The sequence below is a fragment of the Polypterus senegalus genome, chromosome 15 (genome assembly GCF_016835505.1).
Source record: "Polypterus senegalus isolate Bchr_013 chromosome 15, ASM1683550v1, whole genome shotgun sequence".
Taxonomy (NCBI): Eukaryota; Metazoa; Chordata; class Cladistia; order Polypteriformes; family Polypteridae; genus Polypterus; species Polypterus senegalus.
In genome coordinates, this window is record NC_053168.1 from 113,950,225 (window position 1) to 113,976,302 (window position 26,078).

The 26,078-nt window shown below is 38.5% G+C and overlaps 1 protein-coding gene across 3 annotated transcripts in view; it reads left to right on the forward strand.

Moving 5' to 3' along the window:
* The window catches only part of invs (inversin), a 202,741-nt gene that overhangs the window by 134,461 nt on the left and 42,202 nt on the right, over window positions 1-26,078 (forward strand). For all 3 annotated transcript variants that reach the window (XM_039737489.1, XM_039737491.1, XM_039737490.1), the window contains one exon: window positions 19,720-19,891. In XM_039737489.1, the coding sequence (XP_039593423.1) occupies window positions 19,720-19,891 (172 nt within the window). The remainder of the gene's footprint in view (window positions 1-19,719; window positions 19,892-26,078) is intronic.

Below are 26,078 nucleotides of genomic sequence, written 5' to 3' on the forward strand. Positions count from 1 at the left end.
AGTTACAGTATTTGAACACTGTAACTGTAACAAATGACTAAAAGTAAAGAAAAAATATTGTTTAGTAATAATTTAGCAAATAAATACTGATTTTTTGACTCCCAATCGGCATTTCAGTTCATCCCAAAGGTGTTCAGCAGAGTTGATGTCTGGGCTGTGTACAGGCCAGTCAAGTTCCTCCATGTCTCTATGGACCCGACTTTGTGCACAGGCATAAAGTCATGCTGGAACAGAACAGAACCTTCCACAAAGGAGGAGATACACAATTTAATAAAATGTCTTTTTATGCTATATGATTAACAGCACCCCTCACAGGAACAAAGGGATCCATCCAGCCCATAGCCTGAAAGAGGCCCCAGACAGTTATCCCTCCTCAACCAAACCTTACAGTAGACAATGTGCAGTCTGGAAGGTAGCATTCACCGGCAAATCCAGATTTGTTCATCAGACTGCCAGATAGGTGAAGTGTGATACATCAGTCCAGAGAACACTGTTCCACTGCTCCAGAATCCAATGGCAGTGTGCTCTTCATCAGTGTTTCTCAATCACTGGGTCACTTTTGGACTGTGGTGTGTTGCCAGTAGGTCTCAAGTTGCTATTGATTAAACAAGGAGTGGGGTCGCTGCTCCAGCAATCATGTTTGATCTCACTCAAGTCAACAAGGGCACCACTCTGGCAGTAATGCTCGATTCACTAAGGGGGACCACTTTGGGGATTATGAAGACACTTGCTTGGGACAAAGTGGATCACAACACCAAAAAAGTGGAGAAACACCGTTTTACACAACTGTAGCTTAAGCTTGGCACTGTGCAATGATCTTAGGCTTGTGCGCAGCTGCTCTGTCACGTAAACTCATTTCCTGTACTCGTGCTGCTTCCAGAGGCAATGCAGTTTAGAAATCTGTTGTGAGTGATACAACATGGGATAGGTGATTTTTTTTTTTTTTGCTTGTCGGCCCCACTTTGTGTGGTCTGCCACTTCATGGCTAAGCCGTTGTTGCTCCTCAATGCTTTCACTTGACAATAAATACACCTACAGTTGCCTAGGGCAGACCTAGCAATGTAGAAATTTAATGTACTGACAAAGATGTTATTTTATGACCGTGTTACAGTTAAAGTCGCTGAGCTCTTCAGTATGATGCATTCTACTGGTGATGTTTGTCAATGGAGTTTGTAAGGCTTTATACTTGAATGTATGTAACTGGGTGCAGCTGAAAAGCCCAAACTCAATTTTGGAGGAGTGTCTATATACGTTTGGCCATATTGTGTATCTTCTTTAAACTTTAGTGAATTTTAAAATTTTTGATTTTTTTTTTTTTATACGAAAGGTGTCTGGTCCACATTTCCAGTTTTGTGGTATATTGTTGTGTTTCCTTTGTTTCAACACACACATGTACCTGTATCATCACATTCATCTGGTTTACACTGACCTCTTATTTCAGGAGACGCATATTTGACACTTGACACTGTATATGCAAGGTAAAGGCACGTCAGTTAGTCTTTTCACAATAAGGTGATGTCAGAAGAATTTTATTTCTGTTAACAACATGCAAAATATTGGATATTATATATTAAGTACATTTTCACAAAATGAGCGGTTTTTGGTTTTTAAACTGCAGCGTCTGAATGTTTTAAGCCATGATTTTAAAGTATTATTGTCATTCACTTTTATGTAAAAGCACTTTGCATTCTTAATTACATAGCTTTAACATGACTAAAATGTGTTTATTCCCACTGGATAGTACTTTTTTGCTTCCTTGGAATTTACTTCCCCATAGGTAATAGGTAGTCTGTCCTGTTCATGCAGATTATCATCTTTATGAAAAATGTAGTTTAGTCAGTGTAATGTCTAGTGACTGAAGTACAGGCAAATGAACTAAAGTGAAAAAAGAGAAAAAAAATCAACTTGCACTGTGACAACAATTAATATTTTTCTGATTTACATAAAAACAACTTATGCCACCGGTAATCTTAGATAGGATACAGACAGAATTTGTTACAAAACACCTAATTAAATGAGAAGTCCCTTTCACAACATGGATGGACCCCAGATTAAGATATTGGATAGAAGAAAGCCTGTACACCCTGCCTATTCTATCTATCTATCTATCTATCTATCTATCTATCTATCTATCTATCTATCTATTCCTGTCTAAGGGTGCAATTGTACATGTGTATCATATATAGCGTGGGGTTTAGATTTTTACCTAAAAACTTAACATTTATATGTGCATATTATACAAAGATGTCTATTATATTAGGGAATTAAAAACATTGTCTTGCTTCTCCTACTTATGTCATTTTTGAATGAATTCCTTTTTTCCTTATATTCTTTTTATTCCTTTCATAACAGAATCTCAGGTTTGTGCTAAAATTTTAACCTCCATAGCCATTTACAATTTTTTTTTCTCGTATTATTTTTTGCTTAATAATTAATTTTTCCTACTTTCTTGAAAATATGAAAATTAACCAGAAAAGGTGTCATTGCTAATTATAGGTCTTCACAGAGCACATTTGTGTGTTCACAGTTTAGCGATGAAGTGCCTTCTGCTTAGAATGCCCTGTTAATTACTGTGAATCACCTGTATTCAACTCCACTTATGCCTCATTATACTGTCTCAGCTCTTGCCTTCCCAACAGTTTTCAAGTTGCCTTGTCTTTAACTACTTGGCCAAATCTTGTGTCCCAACATGTCTGAAGAAGCAGGGGTAATTTTAAATGATGAACAGTTTTTAAAGAGATGGTCTCCAGTGATTGTTATCATTAATGATTCTATATATGAGTCCATGCTTATATTGAAATGGGACCAACAGCAGTGTGGAAATACACAGGCTTTTCTTCAAAGGTTTGGCTATCAAAAAGATTGGACATTAGTTTTGTTTTTTTAAGTTAATTAGTGAGTGACTGAAGATCCAAGTTGAAAGTGCACTCCATCTCTACAGCTTTTGATATTTTACTTTTGGTTGGAAAGCAACTTGAACCTTGTACTCTCTATTCTTTTCTATCACTTAAAACTCATTACCCTTAGCTTTTTGCATCACACATCAGCTGATCTTCATTGTTTGCCAGTTGGATCATTGCTCTTACACAGACAGTAGTATACGGTACATTCTTTATTTTCCAATCCAGTTATCTTATTTAGAGATGTATGGTGGTCCCATTAGTTTTCATGCTAGGTGGATGTAAACCCTGGATGTGTCACCTGTCACTGTCTTCTTGCACAAAGCATAAGTAGATGCCATTTCATTGATTCCTGACACTAGACAAAAAAACAAAACAAAAAACAACATAACCTCTCACTTGGCATTGCTGTGCTTATTTGATTCATACTGTTATGGTTTATGCTGATGATTTCCAATGACTCTTGATTCATGTGCTTGCCGCATAAATGAAATACATTTTCTACACTGATGTGTAGTTTAAGCTTAGGCAGGACAATCAACATTTAAGAGCTAATCCTGATAGCATGTGGAACAGCTCAGAATTTCTATTCATATTGATCCAATTCCATGTTATCTTTTATCCCTGAATACACTGTTTATGGAAGAAAATTAAGAGACATAGAAGAATTTGGGGCTATGTAGATGTTATCCCAGCCCAGTGGTGATATACAGTATAGAATGCTGTATTTATGTTGCATTTAGAAACTTTATGCAGCCTTTCAAACAGGGCTCCCAGCATAAAGCACTTTTTTAATATAAAGAATGCATTGAAAAAAGTTAAGAGAAGAATTAGGGTTTGTGGGAAGTCGGAGCCCAGTGTCTATAGCCCCCTGCACAAGGCAACAACCAATACTGAGTGGGACGAAAATCCATTGAAGAAAGTTAAAAGAAAAGTGTCAAAAAGACTAGAAAATAAATGAAAAAAATGGTATATAAGTGTCACTTAATAATATTTCTCTGTAAATTTGATATTTTATAACCACTGGATTTTAAAATTTCAGAACAGGCTGACTAAATTTCACGTGTCACTTTTAATTAATTAGGATTTTTGGTATAAAAATCAACCATCCTTGTAATTATTCTTCTCGGCATAAAAGTAAAGAGTCGACTATAAGCAGGGACCTTTCAAAAGACAACCAGGACAAAGCTGACAAAAGGTTCAGGTCACAAGGTGGATATAATAACGTTTAAAAAAATTTTCAAGATGGAGCATGGTCAGTTATTAGGGCATGGAAAGTGCATGGCATCATCAACTCCTTACCTTGACAAGGTCATCCCACTAGAACAGGTGACTAACTAGTATCAAGTGTCACTAGTGAAGTACACACAGGTTTTTCTGTCAAAGTCTTGTCAATGTGAGCCGTTCATAAAGTTATCCACAATTCTGGATTCTTCTTGTGAGGATGAGAAAAGGAAATTCACTGTTAAGAACCAGTAATGAGTCTCATTTGAAGCATAAGATCCACCAGGTTAGAAAAGCATAGTTTTAATACATGTAATAAAAACCCATTACAAGAAATCACTCAAAGACAACCATCTCTGCCATAAAACATGCTAGAAGTTGCATTCTGGTAAGGAGACATTTCTTTCCATAAGAAATGAGAACTCTTTCGTAAACTGAAAGGAACAAGCTATAGACAGAAATACAACAGCTCTGAGGAAGAGAGATACAACTGAAAAGGAAGGATACCTTTCAACTTGGTAACCTCATAGCCACAGACAAAGCATGAATGGACTGACCAAACAACCAAAAGGTAAATGTTCTCCAGTGAGCCTGTCAAAATCTTGACCTAAATCCAATTGGAAATCTCAAGAGTGACTTGGAAGAGTTGTTGTGGAACTCCTAATGAACACTTGAACAGTTTTGTGGCCACTACTGTTTAAAACTTTTCTCAAGTTTTTTTCCATTCAGCTCCTTTACTAAAACACGTTTATGAACTTATTGTGTCCTTTGAATGAACTTTACCTGTAGCTACATTCTGTGATTCTACTGTAATGACCCCAACTCAACTGTCTCATCAATTACTGTCAATTTGTCCATATCTACTGTAATTTGGGAGACTTCAAGTTTGTTTCCTTGTGATTGACCACATATTAAAGGTAATTTCTTGCATTTGCTACTTTGATTTATAATTGTATGCTTTTTATGGCAACATTTTATGGCATACTTGGTGAAGAGCTACTGTTGATAAAATATAGCTAGGCTTAGTCTAGGCTCTATGATGAAGCAATTCTGTCCAAATTTAAACCTAAAGTGTATATATTCTGTAATTGCAGTTCATCATTCCTATAAAAATTCAGCTTAATGTAAACAATTCTATAAGGCAAAATGAACAAATATAGTCAAGTTAAGATGAGATTTAGTACAATGATATTACGATCCACACAGGATTGGAGATAAAGCAGAAGCTTAGGGATATTGAGTTGGCTAAAAGTCCTGTCACATTACAAGATATTTTCAGCAATTTTCACATGCAGACTTCATTTACCTAATCTCCATGAGTCTGGAGAGAGTTGGAGCGCACAGACATGTAGTCTGACAACCCAGCAACACGGTCCAACTAGTCTACGACTCACCCCAACAAAATTAAACAGATTTGATTTTGTCTTAAGTCATAGGGGTAGGCTGTGTGTGCGTGAGAGCGGACAGCAATGAGCTGTCATCCACAAGTGCAATGCATATAATGCAGTTACGAGGAATAAGGAACATGGGTGTTATAGACCATACAAACAGAAGATATCTTGTGCTTTATATACCAAAACAGAATGGAAAAAGAAAAAAGGTCTGAGATGGAGGCTGAATGTACCATACCTCTAAACCATATGTATTGCGCCAGCTGTGTCAGGCAGCATGTTACTGGCTGACATAAAAAGGAGTACGCTTGCAATATTTTGGAAACGTGAAACTGTGCTGAAAAATTGTCATTGAGTCATCTAATTTGTTACCCTCTGTGATTTCTAGTCTTGCAATCTTGCATCCTCAGGTGATGACATCAGCAACAGCGGTCGTCAAGTTTGATATCCCCTCTCAACTTGAAGTTGAAATGTACCACTTGTTTAAATATCATTGTTCCTGTTTTTGTTGTTTTTTTTAAGCACTTCCCAAATATGTAAGCATTTGCTTTTATTTGGGAAGGTGTGATAAGTACAATGTTTTATAGGTTAAAAATACTGTATATGTTTAATCTGTCTTGAACTAAGGCCCCCAGTGACAAAATAGGTAAAAAATACTAAAAGGTTTACATAGCCTTCACAGACAGCATACATAGTTTCTGTAGACACTGCACTTCGGTAAGTCAGTTGAATTGTGCAAAGTCACGCAGCAAGTAAAAGGTATTAACTAATCCTGTAATCTTGTATGTTCCAGCCCTGTTCATTATCTACCAGGCTGGTGGTTCAGATTAACAACTGTATGTTACAAAGCTATACAAAAATAAGAATGATAAAAACTTTCTAAATTCAGCTGGACAGAAACTAGAATGAACTTTTCTTAGCATACTTTAAATACACTATGTGTTTCAGTTTACCTGGGGCCTAGAAAAGTTGTGTTGAGAGGCTTTAGTAGGCCTTCTTTTTTGCAAAAGGATTCTGTTCTGCTTGTGTTCCTTATTCCACATCAATACATTATATGCATTTTACTTCTGGAAGAGCATTCATTGGTTGGTACAGAGCCCGCCTCTACAATTAAGCATTTCAGCCCAGATTTGCACCTAAAGTGTATATATTCTGAAATTGCAAAACCAGCTGGCCTGGCAATATAAGCTACTGCTTCACCACCTGAGGCCACAGGTCCGACACACCCTCGACCCTCTGCAGTTTGAATACCAGGAGAAGGTGGGAGCAGAGGATGCCATCATCTATATGTTACACTGATCCCTCTTCCACTTGGACAGAGGCAGTGGTGCTGTAAGAACTATGTTTCTGGACTTCTCTAGTGCCTTCAACACCATCCAACCTCTGCTCCTTAGGGACAAGCTGACAGAGATGGGAGTAGATTAATACTTGGTGGCATGGATCGTGGACTATCTTACAGACAGACCTCAGTATGTGGGTCACAGGAACTGCAGGTCTGACATTGTGGTCCGTAACACAGGAGCGCCACAGGGGGCTGTACTTTCTCCAGTCCTAATGTCCTTAATGTTAACATTTTACGAAGTTATTGTCTGTTTTACCTGCATTTTTATCACTCTTTAATATTGTTTTTTATCAGTATGCTGCTGCTGGAGTATGTGAATTTCCCTTTGGGATTAATGAAGTATCTATCTATCTATCTATCTATCTATCTATCTATCTATCTATCTATCTATCTATCTATCTATCTATCTATCTATCTATCTATCTATCTATCTATCTATCTATCTATCTATCTATCTATCTATCTATCTATCTATCTAATATACTGCTGGTGTAACAATAAAAGGATAGATAATATGTACATACTATATTTGAGTGTTGTGTAAAAATGTACTTTAAATTAAGTAGGTTTGGAATATGGACAGAACAATGTTTAAAGAAAAATAAGTGATGCTCAAGGTGTACATACTATACATGATTACGAATCTGATATACAGTAAATGTAGCTTAAGAGTTTGACTGGAGCCTTGTGACTGTACACATTTAAATCGGAGCCCATTGCATCCTCCATGTTAGAGTACTCCTTTTATGATAATTTTTTAATCTACCCACCCAGGTGGATTGCATTTATTCACACAAGGGTTAACAAAAGAGCAGCCTTTGCATGTGAAGACCCCATTATAATTACACTCATTCTGTAGTAAACACAAAACAATGGAACTTTAGCCTGCGCTTGTGGTTTCAGGATAGGAGTCTCTTAAGATCTACAAATGAGTTTGCTTAGAGGAAGAAATCTAAAGGCATTGGGAGACGTGGTTAGGTACTCCATCCCTCATTTCTTTGAAAATAGAGGACTGATCTATTATAAGCATGTTGGAGGCCCTGTGATAACAAGGAAGATGCTGCAAAAGAGTCTGGCAAAGGAAGGTGTGGTAGCCAAGACAAATAAAAGATGTTTACCATTCTAAACTGTGGTTTGCAGGATAAAATCTCCCACCATTAAGACTGCAGCCCAGCCAGAGATCCTGAGTTCTAAGAAATTGAAATGTTGTCTCTGTTTATACAAACTAAATAATTTCAGTGACTTTCTCCCTATAGGAGAGAACATTAACTTCTAACTAAGTTTATCCCAAGCCAGCATGCCTTTAACCTTATGATGCAAAATATGGTGAGGTCAAAAGGCAGGAACTATATTTCTGTCTTTTTTTTCTCCAAGTTAATGATAATCCATTGTCTTACAATCTTATTTATACTTGCTGTGAGAATTGTTGTATAAGGTGGTTCTTGAGAATTGTATACCCTCCCTTCCCCAGGGATGTTGGAAGCTCTCATCAAGCTTCGCACAGTAGCCTTCCTGCACACCCTAAATATGCTGCTCTTACTTGAAACTCTTTTATTCCAAGAGACAACTGTCAGTTGTGCGAAGTTGTGTAAAAAGGGCCCAGGGGAGCCACGGGAGACGGCCCTCACTCATTCTAAATGAGGTCTGCACGCCTGTCAGAGGCAAACTGATTTTCTGTCATATGTGGCCAGGCCCAGATTGAGAGCTGCTGTCTGATGCGGAGCACTAAGACACAGCGCCTCATTTCACTGGGCTGCTGTAGGTGCCTCCCTGGGGAGCAGCGCTTGAAGAGCAGTTAACACAGCCTGAATTTCCGAAAGCCTCGTCTGAGGTAGGGGGGCAGAGGGAGGTGGAGGTGCACAAAGAGAATGTGGGCCATTGCCAAGTTACAGTGCAGCTTAAAGTGTTGCTCAGGGGCACTACATAATAGGGGCAGGGGGGTTTAAGTATTTATAATTTGGTCCTTTGGTCTCAGCAAAATGAGAAATCCACGGTTTCAAAATGCTGAGAAGAAGCTGCAGAGAAACAATGGTAATAATCCAAAATGTATCCAAAGATTATTTTATATTTCGGGATTAAACCCTTAGTCAACGCGGTAAGTGCTATTAAAAATATTATGGGTGAAATACAGTTCCATAATTTAAAGTTACAGTCATTATAAAAGACAGAAGTGTCCTCTATATATACTGAGTCATTTCCTTGTTCAGTTTGTTTGTCCTTTGCTGATAAGAGTGTTAGAGATCACAAGGATAGAGTTTAAGGAGATACCAAATGAAAGAAAAATACCTGAGATTCATGGCTTTCCTTAGCTTCACCAAACTTTTAATGCCTTTTTATGCATCAATACCTGAAATGAATGAAAATTAGTGTGTTGGGAAGCTAAACACAAATCTGTAATGGAAGAAAAGAATTATAGAATCCAAAGCCCAGCTCACCAAGTTTCTTTGCTATCTAAAATTTTTCAGAAATTGCTAATTAATGAGAGGGGCATTACGGAGTGTAATACTCAAAGGGCACAGCTCCAGGACTCTCACACATTATCTGTTATCTGTTTTTACTAACGAGAGAAACAGGGATGAGTAAACAATTCCTTTAGAGTAAAGCAAAAGGTCTGAGTTATTAGCTGGGCCTTCACACGAAATATTGTATCTTTTTACTGGTATCAAAACTATTTTGAGGAGGAGACACACACATGATGAAAAGGTGATCTAACCCCCCCTAAAATACCCATAAAAGCAGGCCAGTACACCTTGGCCAGCTTGCACCAGAAGACTGCTTGCCAGTTTGGGCCTGGCCAGGCCAAAATTAAGGAAAGCTGGGTTAAAAATTCAAAATATATTAAAACATTAATACAAGGGAGGGGATAATCGCAGGTCCCCTGGCTTGTAAACAAAAGGGCAACTTTAATATATTTTTTTTTTATAATTTAAGGCCAAAATACCCAAAAGAGCAAAAAAAAACAACTAAATTCACCTAAAAGGCAGTCCAGAATAACCAAGTCCTAATACACAAATCCCAAAAGGAGTCTAGGTATACAGGCCAAAAAATCTAGAAACCACCAAAACAAAAATAATCATCCTTACAAAAAGATTTCATTTACAACCAATGAACTACTAGCTGGCTCTCTTGTTTTGTCCAATGGGTAAAAGCAGGGGGAGGACCCAGCAACAGTGATGTCAGGATGGCCCCACCTCCTGGGGCTCCACCCTCTAAACACATAGAATGGAGACACATTAAAAAGGCAGTACATAATTACTAATAATAATAATATAGTAAGTTAATAGAATTTACATAAAAATGAAAAAAATGATAAACATCACAACATATAAAGTTGATGCATAAAACCACTACTGTAGATCAGAACTGAAATCAAAACAAAATCTAAATGGGAATTTTACTTTAATAAGTCACAGTTGATGATAACTTTTATTACTTTCATTAAAAAACCTTTACAATGGATGAAAAGTTTCAGCTGTAGATAATGGACTGCAAAATGTTGTAAAGAATAAATTTTTTGTAGAGTGGTAAAGAAGTTTATATAATGTTTATTACAGACTTGTATTGGTAACACATTCATTATTTTTGATGGCTTACAACTTTAGTGTTTCTTTAATACTTTCTAAAAAGTACTTTGTAATAGTGAGGTGTACTTTCTAGTTTTAAACTCTCCTTTCTGTGCATTTATCTCAATACTTTCAAATGCCAGGCAGTAGAAATTGTAGAAAGCTAGAACAATTATGACAAAAACAGGCCACTCAACCCTATGAGCTTGTCAGTGCTACTTGGCTTATTTCTCAAAAAATCCCTTCCCGACAGTGAGTACATCCTTATTTACATTAAACTTATTTACCACATTTCAGTACGTATTTGAATACAATGAGGAGGACGAATCAAACAGAGCATGGATGTGCTGGAAGGCAAGATAAACAAAAATAATGACCAGGGGCCTCATGTATAACGCCGTGCGTAGAACTCGCACTATAACCTGGCGTAAGCACAAAAGCTGAAATGTGTTTACGCACAGAAAAATCCAGATGTAGGAATCTATGCGTACTCCAACTTCCATGTTCTTCAGCTACATAAATCCCGATCAGCGTGAAAAGTAACCCTCGTGCACGCGCTTTATGTAACGCCCCAACTCCTCCCAGAATTACGCCTCTTTGAATATGCAAATTAATATAAATCGCCCTTAACCTCAGCCTTCTGTGAAAAGACAATGGGAAAAGCACGGGGGAAAATATAAGAATTTCAGCGAATACCAAGTGGAGGCAAAGGAAAAGCATACTATTTGTTCAAATAAACCGTGGTATAATCAACAAAAGGAAGTTGATTGAGTGACATAGCATGTTGGAAAAACTTGAAAGCTCAAAATCGCACAGTGCCGGAAATAAAAAAGAAGTCACATATCAGAGTCGCCGTGAAAAGGCGAGTTCTAGCCCACTGTCTGAGTGTCATATGAAAGCTTATTAGGGTACAGAGAACAAAAGGCACACAGTGGGGGAAAAAGCATGAAATGTCAACTTCAATCTCGACATTTCCACTTTAATCACATAGTTTATTTTGTCATTAAAGTAGAACATCATAAACTTCATCTTAAAATCGTTTAATTAACCAGTTTCTCAAATCACATCGTAATTAAAGTAGCAAGTTAAATGCTTTGTTTTGTATTTGATCTTATATGTGCTCTATGTGTGTGAATTGCTACTTGCTTCTTAAACCGGCTCTCTTCCTCCAACTGGACACAGAATCCATTACATTTGTGATATTACAGCTCTCTGAATAACTAAAATACTGAGATGTATACGTGATATAATTTTTATGATGATAGGAGTTAAAGCACGTTATTAAACATGTGTTTCACTTCGATGAAATAATTTATTGCAGCAGTACTCAGGGGCGGCTCTAGGCTTGTGGCGGCACTGGGCAGAGGAAGAATCGGTGGCTCCTTCACCCGCCAGTGTCAGTAAGGTAGCTTATGCACGGTGGAGTGCCACGTCCGTTGCAGACACTGCATAGCCACCTCGTGCTCATGACACAAGCATTTAACTTTTGCCGAAATTTGCCGCTGCATTTTTAGCTGTGTTTTTATTTTCTCTTTCTGTTTTATATTCAATATATATTGGCATAGCCGCCACTGCAGTCCTTGCTTTTCTTTCCCCAAGTAACCGATCGCCACACAATCAGCTCTGTAATAGAAGTTAAGCCATCTGTAAGCTTAGCACCGATTCTTCAAAACGTTTAAGGAACATTGAAATATCTTCGTAGTACATGTTTAATTATTCTATCCTTCACAACACTCCCAGTGAAGAATATAGATTATTTAAATGAAGTTAAAGTTTTATCTGTATAATTTAATAAACATATTTTGCTGTATTTCATCTTAAAAATGATATCATCATCATATGTAAATACGCGCTTAATAAAGTGGTGCAGGTTGTGCGATATTATAACTGTAGTGCAAGTTTACAGTGGGGTTAATGTATTTATAAGTACAAACAGTTCTACAAGGAGCAATTGATTGAGTGCGTTTATAGTTCTTGGGATGAAACTGTTTCTGAACCGCGTGGTCCGTTCAAGAAAGGCTTTGAAATGTTTTGCAGTGGCTGAGACAGCGTGTCCTTGAAGCTGTATACCGATAATTCTCTTTCCGATCAGCTGCTGCTGTGATTCACACTCAGATACAGTGATATAAATACTCTGAGTGGTGCAGTGAGAGTAATATGGAAAAAGATGATCCGCTGTGGCAACTCCTAACATGAGGAGCTGAAAGAAGAAAAAGAAGGAGGAGAAGCGAGAGTAACAACGCTAAAGCAGTTATGGTGTTTGAAATACTATGGCTGTTCCTTGGACCATTATATTGTTACAAGTTAATTACAATCAGATTCGTTACACTAATAAACAATATGCGGTTAGTTTCAGTGTATTTTTAAAGCCGCGTCAGGAAAATAAGGTGTAACCACACAGGAACAGTAGCACTGCTTTGACGCTGGGTGCCGCCAGTCTGCAAAACCGAGCAGAGAACTTGCGTATGACAAGGCATGAGGTATCGTGGAAAAGTGTGTGGCTTTACGCCAAGTGTAGGTTTTATACATCGCGATTTGAACATGGAAAAGTTCTTATGCAACATTTCTGTGCGTACGCACCATTTATACATGAGGCCCCAGGAGATGGAAGTCTTTGAAGGAGAAGTAAAAAAAATAGTTGGCTAAAAATAGGCAAAAGGGCAAAAATACCAATCACCTAAACAAAATCATTTTACTGAGGGATTATGGCCAGGAAACAAAGCCATTAGATAAGATTTGGTTTACACATGTATGTGTTACTGTATTTAGAACAATGCTGGAACTTGGACATTCCTCTGAAGGTGCTTCCTTCTTAAACAGGGAGGTACCCTGATGTCACATGTCACACCCACATGGCCAACAGTAGCTTCTGTTACCACACACCAGCAGTTTCCAAGTTCAGTCCTGAGGGGCCACTGTAGCTTCATGTTTTTGTTCCACCAGTTTCACAATCAGTGACTCATTTTCCCTTTAACTTATCTCATTGTTTAAGTAGCTGGTATTTCATTTTTTTCTCTTATTACACATTTAGGAAAATCAGAAGTTTACATAATTTAGAAATATCTGTACTTTTTCCATGGTTGTTTTGAGCTCTGTTTTGTCATTTTCCTGTTTTTTCACCTTTTTTCTGTAGTGACTGCTCCATAACTGTATCCTAGTAATGACAATTAACAATGACCCAGAATGGTAAAAGTGCTTGCTACATTTATAGAAATGTATGAAATATTTATGTGTATTACATTGAGATAATTAATTAATTTATTTATTTTCCTCTAAGATTTTCATTATCATTATGATTTTCATTCCACTTTCTTGGGTATTCTAGTTTTTTAAGCCACTATTTCCTAAAATCAAGATAGTGGGTCTGGTGCCGAAATAACAACAACAGCTTTTATTTATATAGCACATTTTCATACAAATAATGCAGCTCAAAGTGATTTACATGATGAAGAAAGAGAAAAAAAACAAATAAGAATTAAAATAAGGGAGCACTAATTAACATAGAATAAAAGTAAAGTCCGATGGCCAGGGAGGACAGAAAAAACAAAAAAAAAACTCCAGATGGCTGGAGAACAAAATAAAATCTGCAGGTTTTCCAGACCACAAGACCGCCCAGCCCCCTGTAGGCATTCCACCTAACATGAATGATCAGTCCTCATTGTATTCAGGGTTCTCATGGAAGAATTTGATGATGACGGTCATGTGGACGTCTGGCCTTTAATCTATCAATGTAGGGGCATCACGGTGCTTTGATCAGGTGGTGGTGGATCAGGTCGCCACCCCAGAAAACTGGAAAAAGAACAGAAGAGAAAGTAGGGGTTAGTACGGATTTTGAATATGAATACCATGAATAATAATGATAATTAATTGAATATACAGAGCATCAGAATTAAACTAAGATGAAGCTATGAGAAAGCCATGTTAAAGTAATGTGTTTTCAGCAGTGTTTTAAAGTGCTCCACTGTACTAGCCTGGCGAATTCCTACTGGCAGGCTATTCCAGATTTTAGGTGCATAACAGCAGAAGGCCGCCTCACCACTTCTTTTAAGTTTAGCTCTTGGAATTCTAAGCAGACACTCATTTGAAGATCTAAGGTTACGATTTGGAGTGTAAGGTGTAAGACATTCCAAAATATAAGATTTAAGGATTTGTAAACTATAAGCAGGATTTTAAAGTCAATTCTGAATGACTCAGGTAGCCAATGCAGTGACATCAAAACTGGAGAGATGTGCTCGGATTTTCTTTTCCTAGTTAAGATTCTAGCAGCTGCATTCTGAACATAATCCAGTGTTTAGCAGAAGCACGTTACATTGTCTGATAGAGAAGGAAACATTACTTTTGTGATGAAGCTTTGCCAGTTTATCAAAAACAACTCACAACAAATTCAGCACACACAGAAAATAATCTTTAAGTAATGGTTTCCTATAGTGCAAAGGTGTGGAGGTCACCAGGAACAAGATCCTTATGAAAATGTAGAATTCTGTGCCAATGTGACTTTACAGCAGTGCAAAAACTGTTCATAAAATAGTCTTGCACATTGAAACAATTAAAAATTCACAGCTAAAACACTGCTTGAATGTAAAATTGTGTGCATTTATCTGTTTGAAGTAATTGTTTTAACTGTTAATTGTATTGGAGTTTTTACTGTGAAAATATACAGTTAATGTAATCTACAGTTCAGCACTGATCTCTCCTCACTGATATCTCAACATGTTAAACTCTAACCTCTGTTATTAAAAAAAAAATTATAATCCATGACCTCTGAAAACACTCAACTTTTTATATGACCAGAAAAAAGCACCTTTTTATTTAATACAAAGATAAATGTTTTTAAAACTGATAAAAATGTATACCTACAGAAATAAAACATCCCGTGACGTGTGACTGTGGTGTAAAGTGTAAAGAGCTTAATCACACATAAATTATCCATACCAGTCAATATTTATTTAGGATTTCTAAGAGCTGGAGATGCAGATATATTTCTGCAGAATCGTTGATTGTGTTTTAATAGTCTTGATCATTCTAGAGCAGTTATCTTAGTTTGCATTTCAAGCAAATTAACAGAAATCATAGATTTTAAAAACAGCAGTTAACGAAGAACAGAACAGAATTAAATCTAAAAGATGTTAAAATTCAGACTTGCTATATATCAGTTATAGAAGGCAACAAAAATGCCATTTGTTGGCAGAAAACAAAAAGTCTGTTTTTTGACTTCTACATACATGGCCCACGAGAAAGAAATTCTTAAACCACAAGTCTCTACAGATCAAAATGCCATATGCAGGCGGGTACTTAAGCACAATAAGCAACAATGCCTGAATCAAAGATTATTTATTGAGGTAGGGAATATTTAAAAGTTGAATTTTTGTTTATTCTTGAGGCAGCTAAATATATACAAATGGACCAGGGATGAATTTACAATTTTATTGTAACATGTAGATAATGTACATAGTGACAAAGAGGGCACTAAATTAGGATCAGGCAAGTAAAGACCACAAGAGAAGCTCAAGGAGTGCCCACCACATCGTACACAGTCCAGTCAATGCCTAAGAAGTCTTGCATTGTAAAATAGACAAATATGAAATGTGATAGTTATGTAACAAATAAAATGTAGAAGAGGTACAGCAGAACAGGTGCGCACTAGTGGTTACTGTACTGAGGTGGTGTCACAACTTCATAGGTTGTACCCTGTCCAGGAATGACAAAGGACTTCCCTGGAAGTTGTAAAGTAAAAAATGTGAAACTTAATACTAGAGTTACATGTCAACTAGTAATGCAGCAGTACTACTAATAATTAATGTTATTTTTGTAGCATTTTTCCAGAATCAAAGCACATTGCAGTAATCAGAAGGGCCCAATTGGAACAGATGACAAGAAAAAAACTTAATAAGTAACACTCAAACAAAAAATCAGTACATGAAATTATAAAATTCTGGTTTAGAATCAAAATAATAAACAGGTATCAAATATACAGTGCAAGAAAACAATAAGTATCATTAACCTAATATGTGATACAGGATTAAATTATAGAGACCTGGAAAAAAGATGCACTGAGAGGAAGTATACCAATGGCAGTGTGATTTTAAATGCCATCCTGTAGGAATGTGTTTTATGATGCCCTGATCTAATGGTTTTAGGGACGCCATTCCAAAGTGACAGTGCATTAGAACTGAAGATTGTCTCACCCACAGAGCACAGGTTAGTCTGGGCCACGACAAAATTGCCAGCATGAGTGGACCTACAGTAAGTGGGCACAAGCCATGTAAAGCTATATAGTTAGAAACAAAATTGTGTGTTTAGCTTTATGAAGTACAGGGAACCAGTGAAGACGTTGTGCACCCATTGCTGCAAGTCTGGCTAAGAACACTTGCAGTTGAATTTTGTTCCAGGTGCATGATATGATGAAAACATGATCAAGCCTCTCATTGTCTGAAAAGTAGTACTAGGGTGTCTAGTGTTAGCCATTATGAATGTAGTGAAAAGTCAAGCAAAATGGCTGAAAAGGAATGAAATGAGAGAAGAAAGGTGTAGCCAGAAGGGGGTGTCTCGGAACCCCAAACCCTTGACACAGCCACTCTAAACACCAGCCATGGGTTCAAAGAATCTTTTATTTGAAGTTTATACCTTCAATACACAACCTGCAAGACACAAATCTTTCCTTCCTCGTCCTTCTCCCAAATCTTTTCCAGCCAGTATTGAAATAGTCCCAACTCCCAACTGGGATGAGGAGGCCCCTTTTATACTGGACTTCCAGTGCTAGGACACTACATGAAGAAAGCGCCTCCAGGTGAGGCAGAAGCCCTTCAAAGTAGGGGCAGCCATTCCCTGCAGCTCTCCCTGGCAGCACCCACAATATCGAACAGGACTGCAGTTTCCAGTATGTCCTGCAGGTGTTTGCATGGATTCACCTTCCCAGGGACACCTCCACCTAGCGTATCGGGGAGTATATAGTCATGGTAGGCTGTATTCCCCCATCCATCCATTTTTATAGTCCCACCCTGGACAGGGGAACACCAGACAAATCCTTTGGTTTCACATCCTATTTGACATGACTGCAGACTGTAATCATCTACCCAGGTCCTGGAGTGCTGCTATGCAGGTTTGTGAAACATAGGCAACGCTGCATTTTAAATTCCTACACATTTTTAACAAATGCTGCTTACTGTTAGACCTTTTAGTTAATAAAATGTAAACAGAGAGACAGAAACACTATATCTGAAATACACTTTAAAAGTTGATGTCATTATCACTTACAGAAAGATTGGATGACTTTTTGTACACTGGGTCACATAGAGGTGGAAACAATTACATACATGAACCAACAAACATGATTTGTGCTGATCCATGAAAGGAGAAATCTGAAATAAAACTTTACTACTCTGCTTTACACGTCAGGCGGCTGTGCTAAATGGCCCTCGAGGGTTGTGCTTTCATCTCCGCTAGGTGGGTAGTAAATTTGATAAACCGTCGTCATGTTCAACCTCAGGTAAGGGGAGGGGTGGCCTTATGGTCAACTGTGCACATACTGCCCCGCAAAATCTGTCATTCTGTGCTTTTCACACTTTCAATTAAAGTGAAATGCAGCCACAGATTACATTGTGTGTGAGTGGCCTTGTCTCTGCATTGACTGTCACCCTTTCATAAGTGAGCATAGAAATGATCTGAGCAGAAAAAACATTATGGGATTTGTATAAACTAAACTATGAAAAAAAAAAAGTTTCGATTATCAGCTGGTGAAAGATGTCAAGAAGCTTTATGAAATGTTTGCTTGATTGTTGAACTGCCACTGCCTTCAGGTACAGTCTGACTCTGTACAACATGCATGGCGATGTATTGATTGATTCCTTTGAAGGATAAACATTGAAGTTAAATTTAGGAGGCAGATTTTGGCCAAATTTGCCAGTAAGAGCACTAAATAAAGTAGATGTTTTCAGAAGACTAGAGCAAGGCATTTAGTGGCATATATTTCTGCTTGCCTGTTTGCTTTTACTATGATTAAGAAGACCCAGTATTTGTAAAACTTACAAATATACCATAATGCCCACATGCCATTTACGCCTATTAATGCTCTCTTGCTCATCTGTGCTCGGTTAGCCATTTTATTTAAACAAGCTTTTGACCTGAAACTGGTCAACATACTGACCTTTAATCGTATAACTGGGCTTTCATGTCATCCAGCTACCTGACTGACTTCATCACATCCTCCTTTAAATGTTACTTAGAGCAGCTCTTACTGGCTAACGTGCTCTCTGCCTGTTTATACCTTATGGCTCAACCTGTACTTCCAAGAGAACAAAATTAGCAGTGATTAATTAGACGGTTTGGGAGGAGAATCATTGTTGTTAAACAAGCCAAGATCAAAACCAGTAGTTCAGAAATCTTTTGACATCCCTTAAATGCGAACCAAATATCAAAGTCAAAAAAGATGTGCTAAAAAAACCAAAAGACTGTTCAATTTAAAGCACTAAATAGTTTGGGGATATCCCCCATCTCAAATGAAGACATTGGCAGCACCCTTTTATGTCGTGGCTCCAATGTTGTCACACACTATGCAATTCTGAGTCGTTGCCAGGGAAACATCAACAAATAGCTCTTCAAACTGTTGCTTGTGTGGAGTTTGCACTTTCTCTCTTCTTTTCCTCTGCGTGCTCCAGTTTTCCTAGAAAATCCCCAAACATGCCCAGTTCAGATTAATTGGCCACTCCAGACTGACTGAAGTGTGAGTGGGCTCTGCAATGGACTGGTGCCCTTTCCAGGACTGCTTCTTTGCCTTCTGCCTACTATTGCTGTATAGGAGGCATTTTCCCTGAAATTGAGATAGGCATTGCAAATGTCGATTTTTGCTTTATTCCGTCTCTTTGATATTTAGGTTTATTTTGGGCCACTTTAACGTGGGAAGATCCATCTGCAGCCCGTGTTTTGTTCAGAATATCCTAATATTTAGGATTGAGCTCATTCCAGCAGCAAGTAGTGAAAAAGGCCAATTGAGGATATTGGCAAATTATACTGCACACAAATAGTTGAAAAATATAAGCATGTTACTCAACCTAACAGCATGTCATTGGACGACGTCTGGAAAAACAAATGAACAACTTCACACAGAATGCACTTTGGTAACGGTAGAACCGAGCCAAAGCCCAAGCTCATTAAAAATGGGAAAAAAGTTAGTAACTTGCCTTAGCCAAATACACAAACAGATATTAAATTTAGCAAATTGGCATATATTTTAATGTTTTAACAATGTACAGTATGTTTCCTGTAACACCACCTTTCTCATGATATTTTACCATTCCCAACAGGAAACAGTAAAGGTGTTCCTGGAGCACCCAACTGTCAAAGATGACCCCGACTTAGAGGGCAGAACAGCCTTCATGTGGGCAGCTGGGAAGGGAAGCGATGATGTCATCCGTGTCATGCTCAGCTTAAAGCCAGATTTGGACATCAACATGGCCGACAAGTATGGCGGAACTGGTAAGTATTGTAGCTGGGTGAATATTTATGTTTAAAACAGTGGTGGGTATTTCTCGCCAAGTCCAGCATGTGTTGTACTGGTTGCCTTTCCTGGATAATCTGTCTTGTTCATATGAATAATCTGAATAATCATATGATAATCTGTAATGAATAATCATATGAAAATCTGTCTTGTTCATATAAAGTTTGATTCATCAAAAGGTGGATCAGTGCAAGACTTCTCGTTGAGAGTGGTCTGCATACCAGACACTGACATTCAAGCCAATAGTGCAAAGAGAATGTGCTAAAACACCCATAATACCCACCGTAGTTCTGTCAAAAACGACAAAGAGCCCTTTTGAAACGGAAGAACTAACACATTACTGTGGTCATAATATCAGTGGTGGTTATTACTAGGAGATTGATGGTGGCAAACCCCAGATGCACTGAATTCCACCAAAACACCCGTGGAAGTGGCACTGCTGCTTGCACAATCCTTCCTTTGTCTGCCTTCTCCATAAGAGTCCTTTACCTTCTTATAGACTTGTTTTTGTCTGCCTGTTGTGGGTCCTTAGAGGTGTAGAAGTGCCGCACTCATGTGGTTTACCACTTATCATGCCTTAGACACTTCACCTGTAAAACACTGCTCTTGTAATGTCTGACACAGGCATTTATCCTTTATAAACTGCGCCCACTTATTTGACAGACTTATACCTGCCAACCTAGCTACTTGTGGCCTTTTACCAAGATCTAGCTATAGGAGTGGGCAAAATGGAGGTGACCCTGTAGAGAGGCAGCACAGAAGAGTCAGTGTGAATTGGGGGCTCTTTTTGCTTGGTGAACGCTGACATTGCTGAGTTGCAGTTTTTTTTTTTGTTGTGTTAAACTGAAAAGAGGCCACAGTTCTGTCTTTGCTTTAATAGACATTACCATGCAAAACATCCCAAGAGCTGGAGACTGTTTCTTTATACTGCCAAAAGTTGAGAAGCTTTATTATTTCAGAGGCTGAAGGGATGGAATTGATGATTCATGTGATTAATGGATCCCTTACCAATGACAGTTTAAAGAGGCGGGTTGATTTACATTAATGAGTAGGGCTGAAAAGTTTGGGTTTGAGGGGATGGGGGAGGTGGCATTTAGGGGGAATGGTTTGGCACAACTTAACTGGACCAGGGTGGGCAGTCAAAGCTGTGCAGCCACTCAAGTGTGAATTATTTGATGAGAATGTCCAGTTGTTAAGGAAAAACCTTACAAAATTACTGTCAAGGATTACCCCAGTGTCCCCTACTGGAATTCTGCTGCCTTACTATTGCCTGTAGCTACAACTGGGAATGGCAGTTTGTGGATAGTAAGTATAACAGTAATTAGAGATTTTATGTACATAGACTAAGTACTAAAACCATAGGGCAAGGCATTTTATGTATATGCTGAAGTGCTGTGTGACACACCAGTGTAATGTCAGGGGCTGCTTTATGCCTTGTGCCCCATGCTGCTAAGATACGCTCCAGGGCCAGTTATTAGCAGCAACAGAAGGGATTGTAAGACTGCATGATATGAGGACACCTGCATGCCTTTATAAATCGTACAGCAACCACTCAATGGCCTTTATATAGAGACTGGCAAACAACAAGTAATAGCAGTGAATCCGAGTTATTAAAGATTGAGGTTGCAGCTGCTTTGTAGCAGAGAGGATTGATAAGCGAGATGAAACAAGGTAGGGTCTGGAAATAAGTAGAAGTCTAGAATAAAGCCAATACAATGAAATCAGGAAGAAAATCCAAAAAGGTTCTAATGCTAAATTCTTCTTGGTATCACGTTTTTGCCACCTGTAACACTAGAAAGAAAAGTAAGATTTGACAAGACAGAGATTTTTACTGTAATACAGGGATTGCAGTAGTCATCTTGACATCACAACCATCCATCCATCCATCCATTTTCCAACCCGTTGAACACAGGGTCACGGGGGGTCTGCTGGAGCCAATCCCAGCCAACACAGGGTGCAAGGCAGGAACAAATCCCGGGCATGGTGCCAGCCCACTGCAGAACACACACACACACACACACACACACACACGGGACAATTTAGAATCACCAATCCACCTAACCTGCATGTCTTTGGACTGTGGGAGGAAACCGAAGTTCCTGGAGGAAACCCACGCAGACACGGGGAGAACATGCAAACTCCACACAGGGAGGACCCGGGAAGCGAACCCAGGTCTCCGAAACTGTGAGGCAGCAGTGCTACCCACTGTGCCACTGTGCCACCCCATCACAACCATATCAAAATAGAATTAGAATTAGAATTAGAACAACCTAGACGAGAACAGGCCATTCAGCCCAACAAAGCTCGCCAGTCCTATCCACTTGTTTCCTCCAAGAAAACATCAAGTCAAGTTTTGAAAGTCCCTAACGTCTTACTGTCTACCACACTACTTGGTAGCTTATTCCAAGTGTCTATCGTTCTTTGTGTAAAGAAAAACTTCCTAATGTTTGTGCGAAATTTACCCTTAACAAGTTTCCAACTGTGTCCCCGTGTTCTTGATGAGCTCATTTTAAAATACAAGTCTCGATCCACTGTACTAATTCCCTTCATAATTTTAAACACTTCAATCATGTCACCTCTTAATCTTCTTTTGCTTAAACTGTAAAGGCTCAGCTCTTTTAATCTTTCCTTATAATTCATCCCCTGTAGACCTGGAATCAGCCTAGTCGCTCTTCTCTGGACCTTTTATAGTGCTGCTGTGTCCTTTTTGTAGCCTGGAGACCAAAACTGCACACAGTACTCAAGATGAGGCCTCACCAGTGCATTATAAAGGTTGAGCAGAACCTCCTTGGACTTGTACTCCACAGATCGTGCTATTTAACCTAACATTCTGTTAGCCTTCTTAATGGCTTCTGAACACTGTTTGGAAGTTGATAGCTTAGAGTCCACTATGACTCCTAAATCCTTCTCATAAGGTGTACTCTCGATTTTCCGACCGCCCATTGTGTATTGAAACCTAATATTTTTACTTCCTATGTGTAATACTTTACATTTACTGACATTAAATTTCATCTGCCACAAATCTGCCCAAGCCTGTATGCTATCCAAGTCCTTCTGTAATGATATAACGGATTCCAAATTATCTGCTAATCCACCTATCTTGGTATCATCTGCAAACTTAAGCAGCTTGTTACTTATATTCCTATCTAAATCATTTATATATATTAAAAATAGCAGCGGCCCTAGCACTGACCCCTGTGGAACACCACTCTTAACAATAAATATCATCTATAGTGGTGCACCATTGCCAACAACAATGAAGCCATGAACTTTAGCACAATACAACGGTTTTCACCAGGCAAACACTATCCAAGATTGTTACTGTTCAAATGTAAAAAGCTTTTAAACACCACAAAATAAACGGTACAAAGTCAGATTGCACCAAAGTTAGTCCGTCAAAGACAAAAACACTGAATGACAACAGGGATGATACGAAAGCTTCTCGACACCAAGCATAAGGTTGTAGCGGTCAGGGGCCGCTAAGTTTCACACCGTCAATGTGACGGTGATTTATTTATTTTAGTGAAGGAGATACCAGGGACACCCCCAGCCTTGGATCGACCCACACACACTCACAACAGAGACCAAATAAAGCACACTGGGAACCTTAAACAATTAAGAATATAATGAAATTAAATTAACTAAATGAAAACAATAATATCACCCCTGACCCCTTCTGCGATATTACATTTAACATATAAACACAAACACCACACAGCAAACTCCATGGAAAAACCAAACCGGATGAAATGAGAGGTGACGAGATTTAGTCCAGAGATCTGTATGTTGAAAGGGAAGGGAAAACACAGTCCTACCGGTAGTTGCTGAAAGGATGAAGATGGATGGATGGTTCAGGAGCGCTCCTTTTCTTGCGGGAAAGCCAATGAATCCAAACACAGTCCTCAGTACACAGGTAGACAGGCGATCCAGACCCCAACAAACAAATACAATCCAGGAAAATATGATTAAATATGGCTGAATTAACAGCAGGCAGTCTGACAGATAAATGCAACACACAACGTACAACAAAAACAACTTTTTCTTCTTTTGGCCACCTGCCCTCCTTTTAACCTCAGTTGACCACCTTTGACCGCAACAGCCCCTGCATGGACTGCTGGGAGATGCAGTTCTTACTGATAGTAGCACTGCTACAAGGTAATATTACTGTCCTGTGGACAGAGCATGTTGCAATTCTTGCTTGTTCGAATATGGCCTGTGTGTGAATAAGTGTCTAAGGCAACTGACTTGAGGTTTTGTGGATGGCAGTAATATGACCATGAAATGACAGTGACGTGTCAGATTTTAACCAAGAAAGACAGTGAGATAAAGCAGCCATTGTAAGAAGCAATTTCAACCTTTTTTTATAGATTGCTAAAAAGAACGGTTTCACATTTGGTGCAGTTTAACTGCAACTAATTGCTACCCATCAGACATTGATGTCCAAATATTCACTAGCATCAGATCATAGAAGATGAATCCTGGGGTAAGTGTGTAGATTGACCTGTGTGTCATCTGCATAACAATAGAAGAAATGTAAAGCCATAAACAGATGGGTAATGAAGAACATAGTAGATTTAGAAAAAGCAATTCCCTCTGAGATACAAAGGTGCAAAAGTCCATCATCTGCAAATACGTGCCATGCAGATGTACTGGTTTCAACTCAAAGACGGAAAATCAGAAGGCACTGAAAATGAGGATGATAGAAGAGAACAGAAGAAGTTTGACAAATGTGATTGAAAAATTCAGTCCATCAAGCTCCTCTGGTAAATTCAAAGCTAAGCTGTCCCAGTGTCAAGGTTTCCACTTCATCTCAACGGCGTGGTAGTCTCTTTAAGATTCTCAAAACTCTGCATGAGAAAGTGTTTCCTGGTTTCTACCTTAATCATACTTCTCCTCTGTGTTCATTGATGTCCACAAGTATGTAATACGCTATTTAATTCTAAGAATTCTGCTGGGTCCACTTTTTCAGGACAATACTGTGACTTTAACCTTGACAACCTTTAAGAAGCATCTGGATGAGATATTGGGACAGCTTAGTTATTAGCTAAACAAACAAACTTGAGAGGCCGAATGGTCTCCTCTCATCTTGTCAAATTTCTTATCAGTGTCTTTGAGAATTTTGAAGACTTGGATTAGGTTCTTATTCAGCTGTTCCCTGCTGAAAGCTAGAGGTTTAAAACTGCTTAGTTTGTCACAGTAGGACAGGCTCTTGTTTCCCAGGATTAACTTCATCCCTCTTCTCTCTAGCATGTTTGTAGCATATTGACTAGAATTGCACACAATATTCTAGATGTAGCCTCACTCAAAGGCATTATACAGTCTAAGCATGATGTCCTTTGATTTATATTCTCTTTCCTTTTTTATCAACAGATAATGAATGCTATACTGGCTGTTTGCCTCTTTTCTGTGACCCTGCTGTGTGAGGCAAACTCCATGTACAGTGAGCCCTGCAGCTGCAGTGTGTTTGACAACCCAGGTTGACGGCTCTACTAGCACACGCCTCACAAGTGCTGTCAGCCAGATCTTTATCAGAATCACTGAGCAGGTTTAATTCATTTCTTCTGTTGGTTCAACAGCCATTTTTTGGATTCAACCTGGTTGGCCAGTGGCCAACCTCAAAGTGGGTATTGGAGCAGAAGTTTTTATGGCTGGATGCCCTTCTTGACATAAACCTTATTTTTATGTCTTGGAAAAGAGGTGTTCACCTTATTCTAACCCCAGGTCATTGGGTAAGATTTTCTTCACCTTAGTGTTTCAGTATTGTCATTTTTTGCACTTCAAGTCCCTATATAGAAGGAAAAAATATTTCTATTGGAACCACATATTCTGTATTAGATGACATTCTTAAATACAGTGTAAAAGTGAGTTTTGAAATGAATTGGGCCAAAATAGCTTAGGCATCTAATAGGACTGAGCTTAAACTCACTAGTGAAAGGTGCTAAACAAAAGTGAAGTAACTGACACTTGGTGGCTGAGCCAACGGGTCTCCTTTACTTATATAACACGCGTAAAGATCGTATGTAAAACACAATGTAAAGAGTGATAATCTGATTGACGATAATGTACCTGAATGATAAAATCTTCATTTGGTTGAATAGTCTGATTTAACCCAATATAAAATGTAAAACTCCCCATGTCAACATTGATTTACGGGACAGCTGTTGC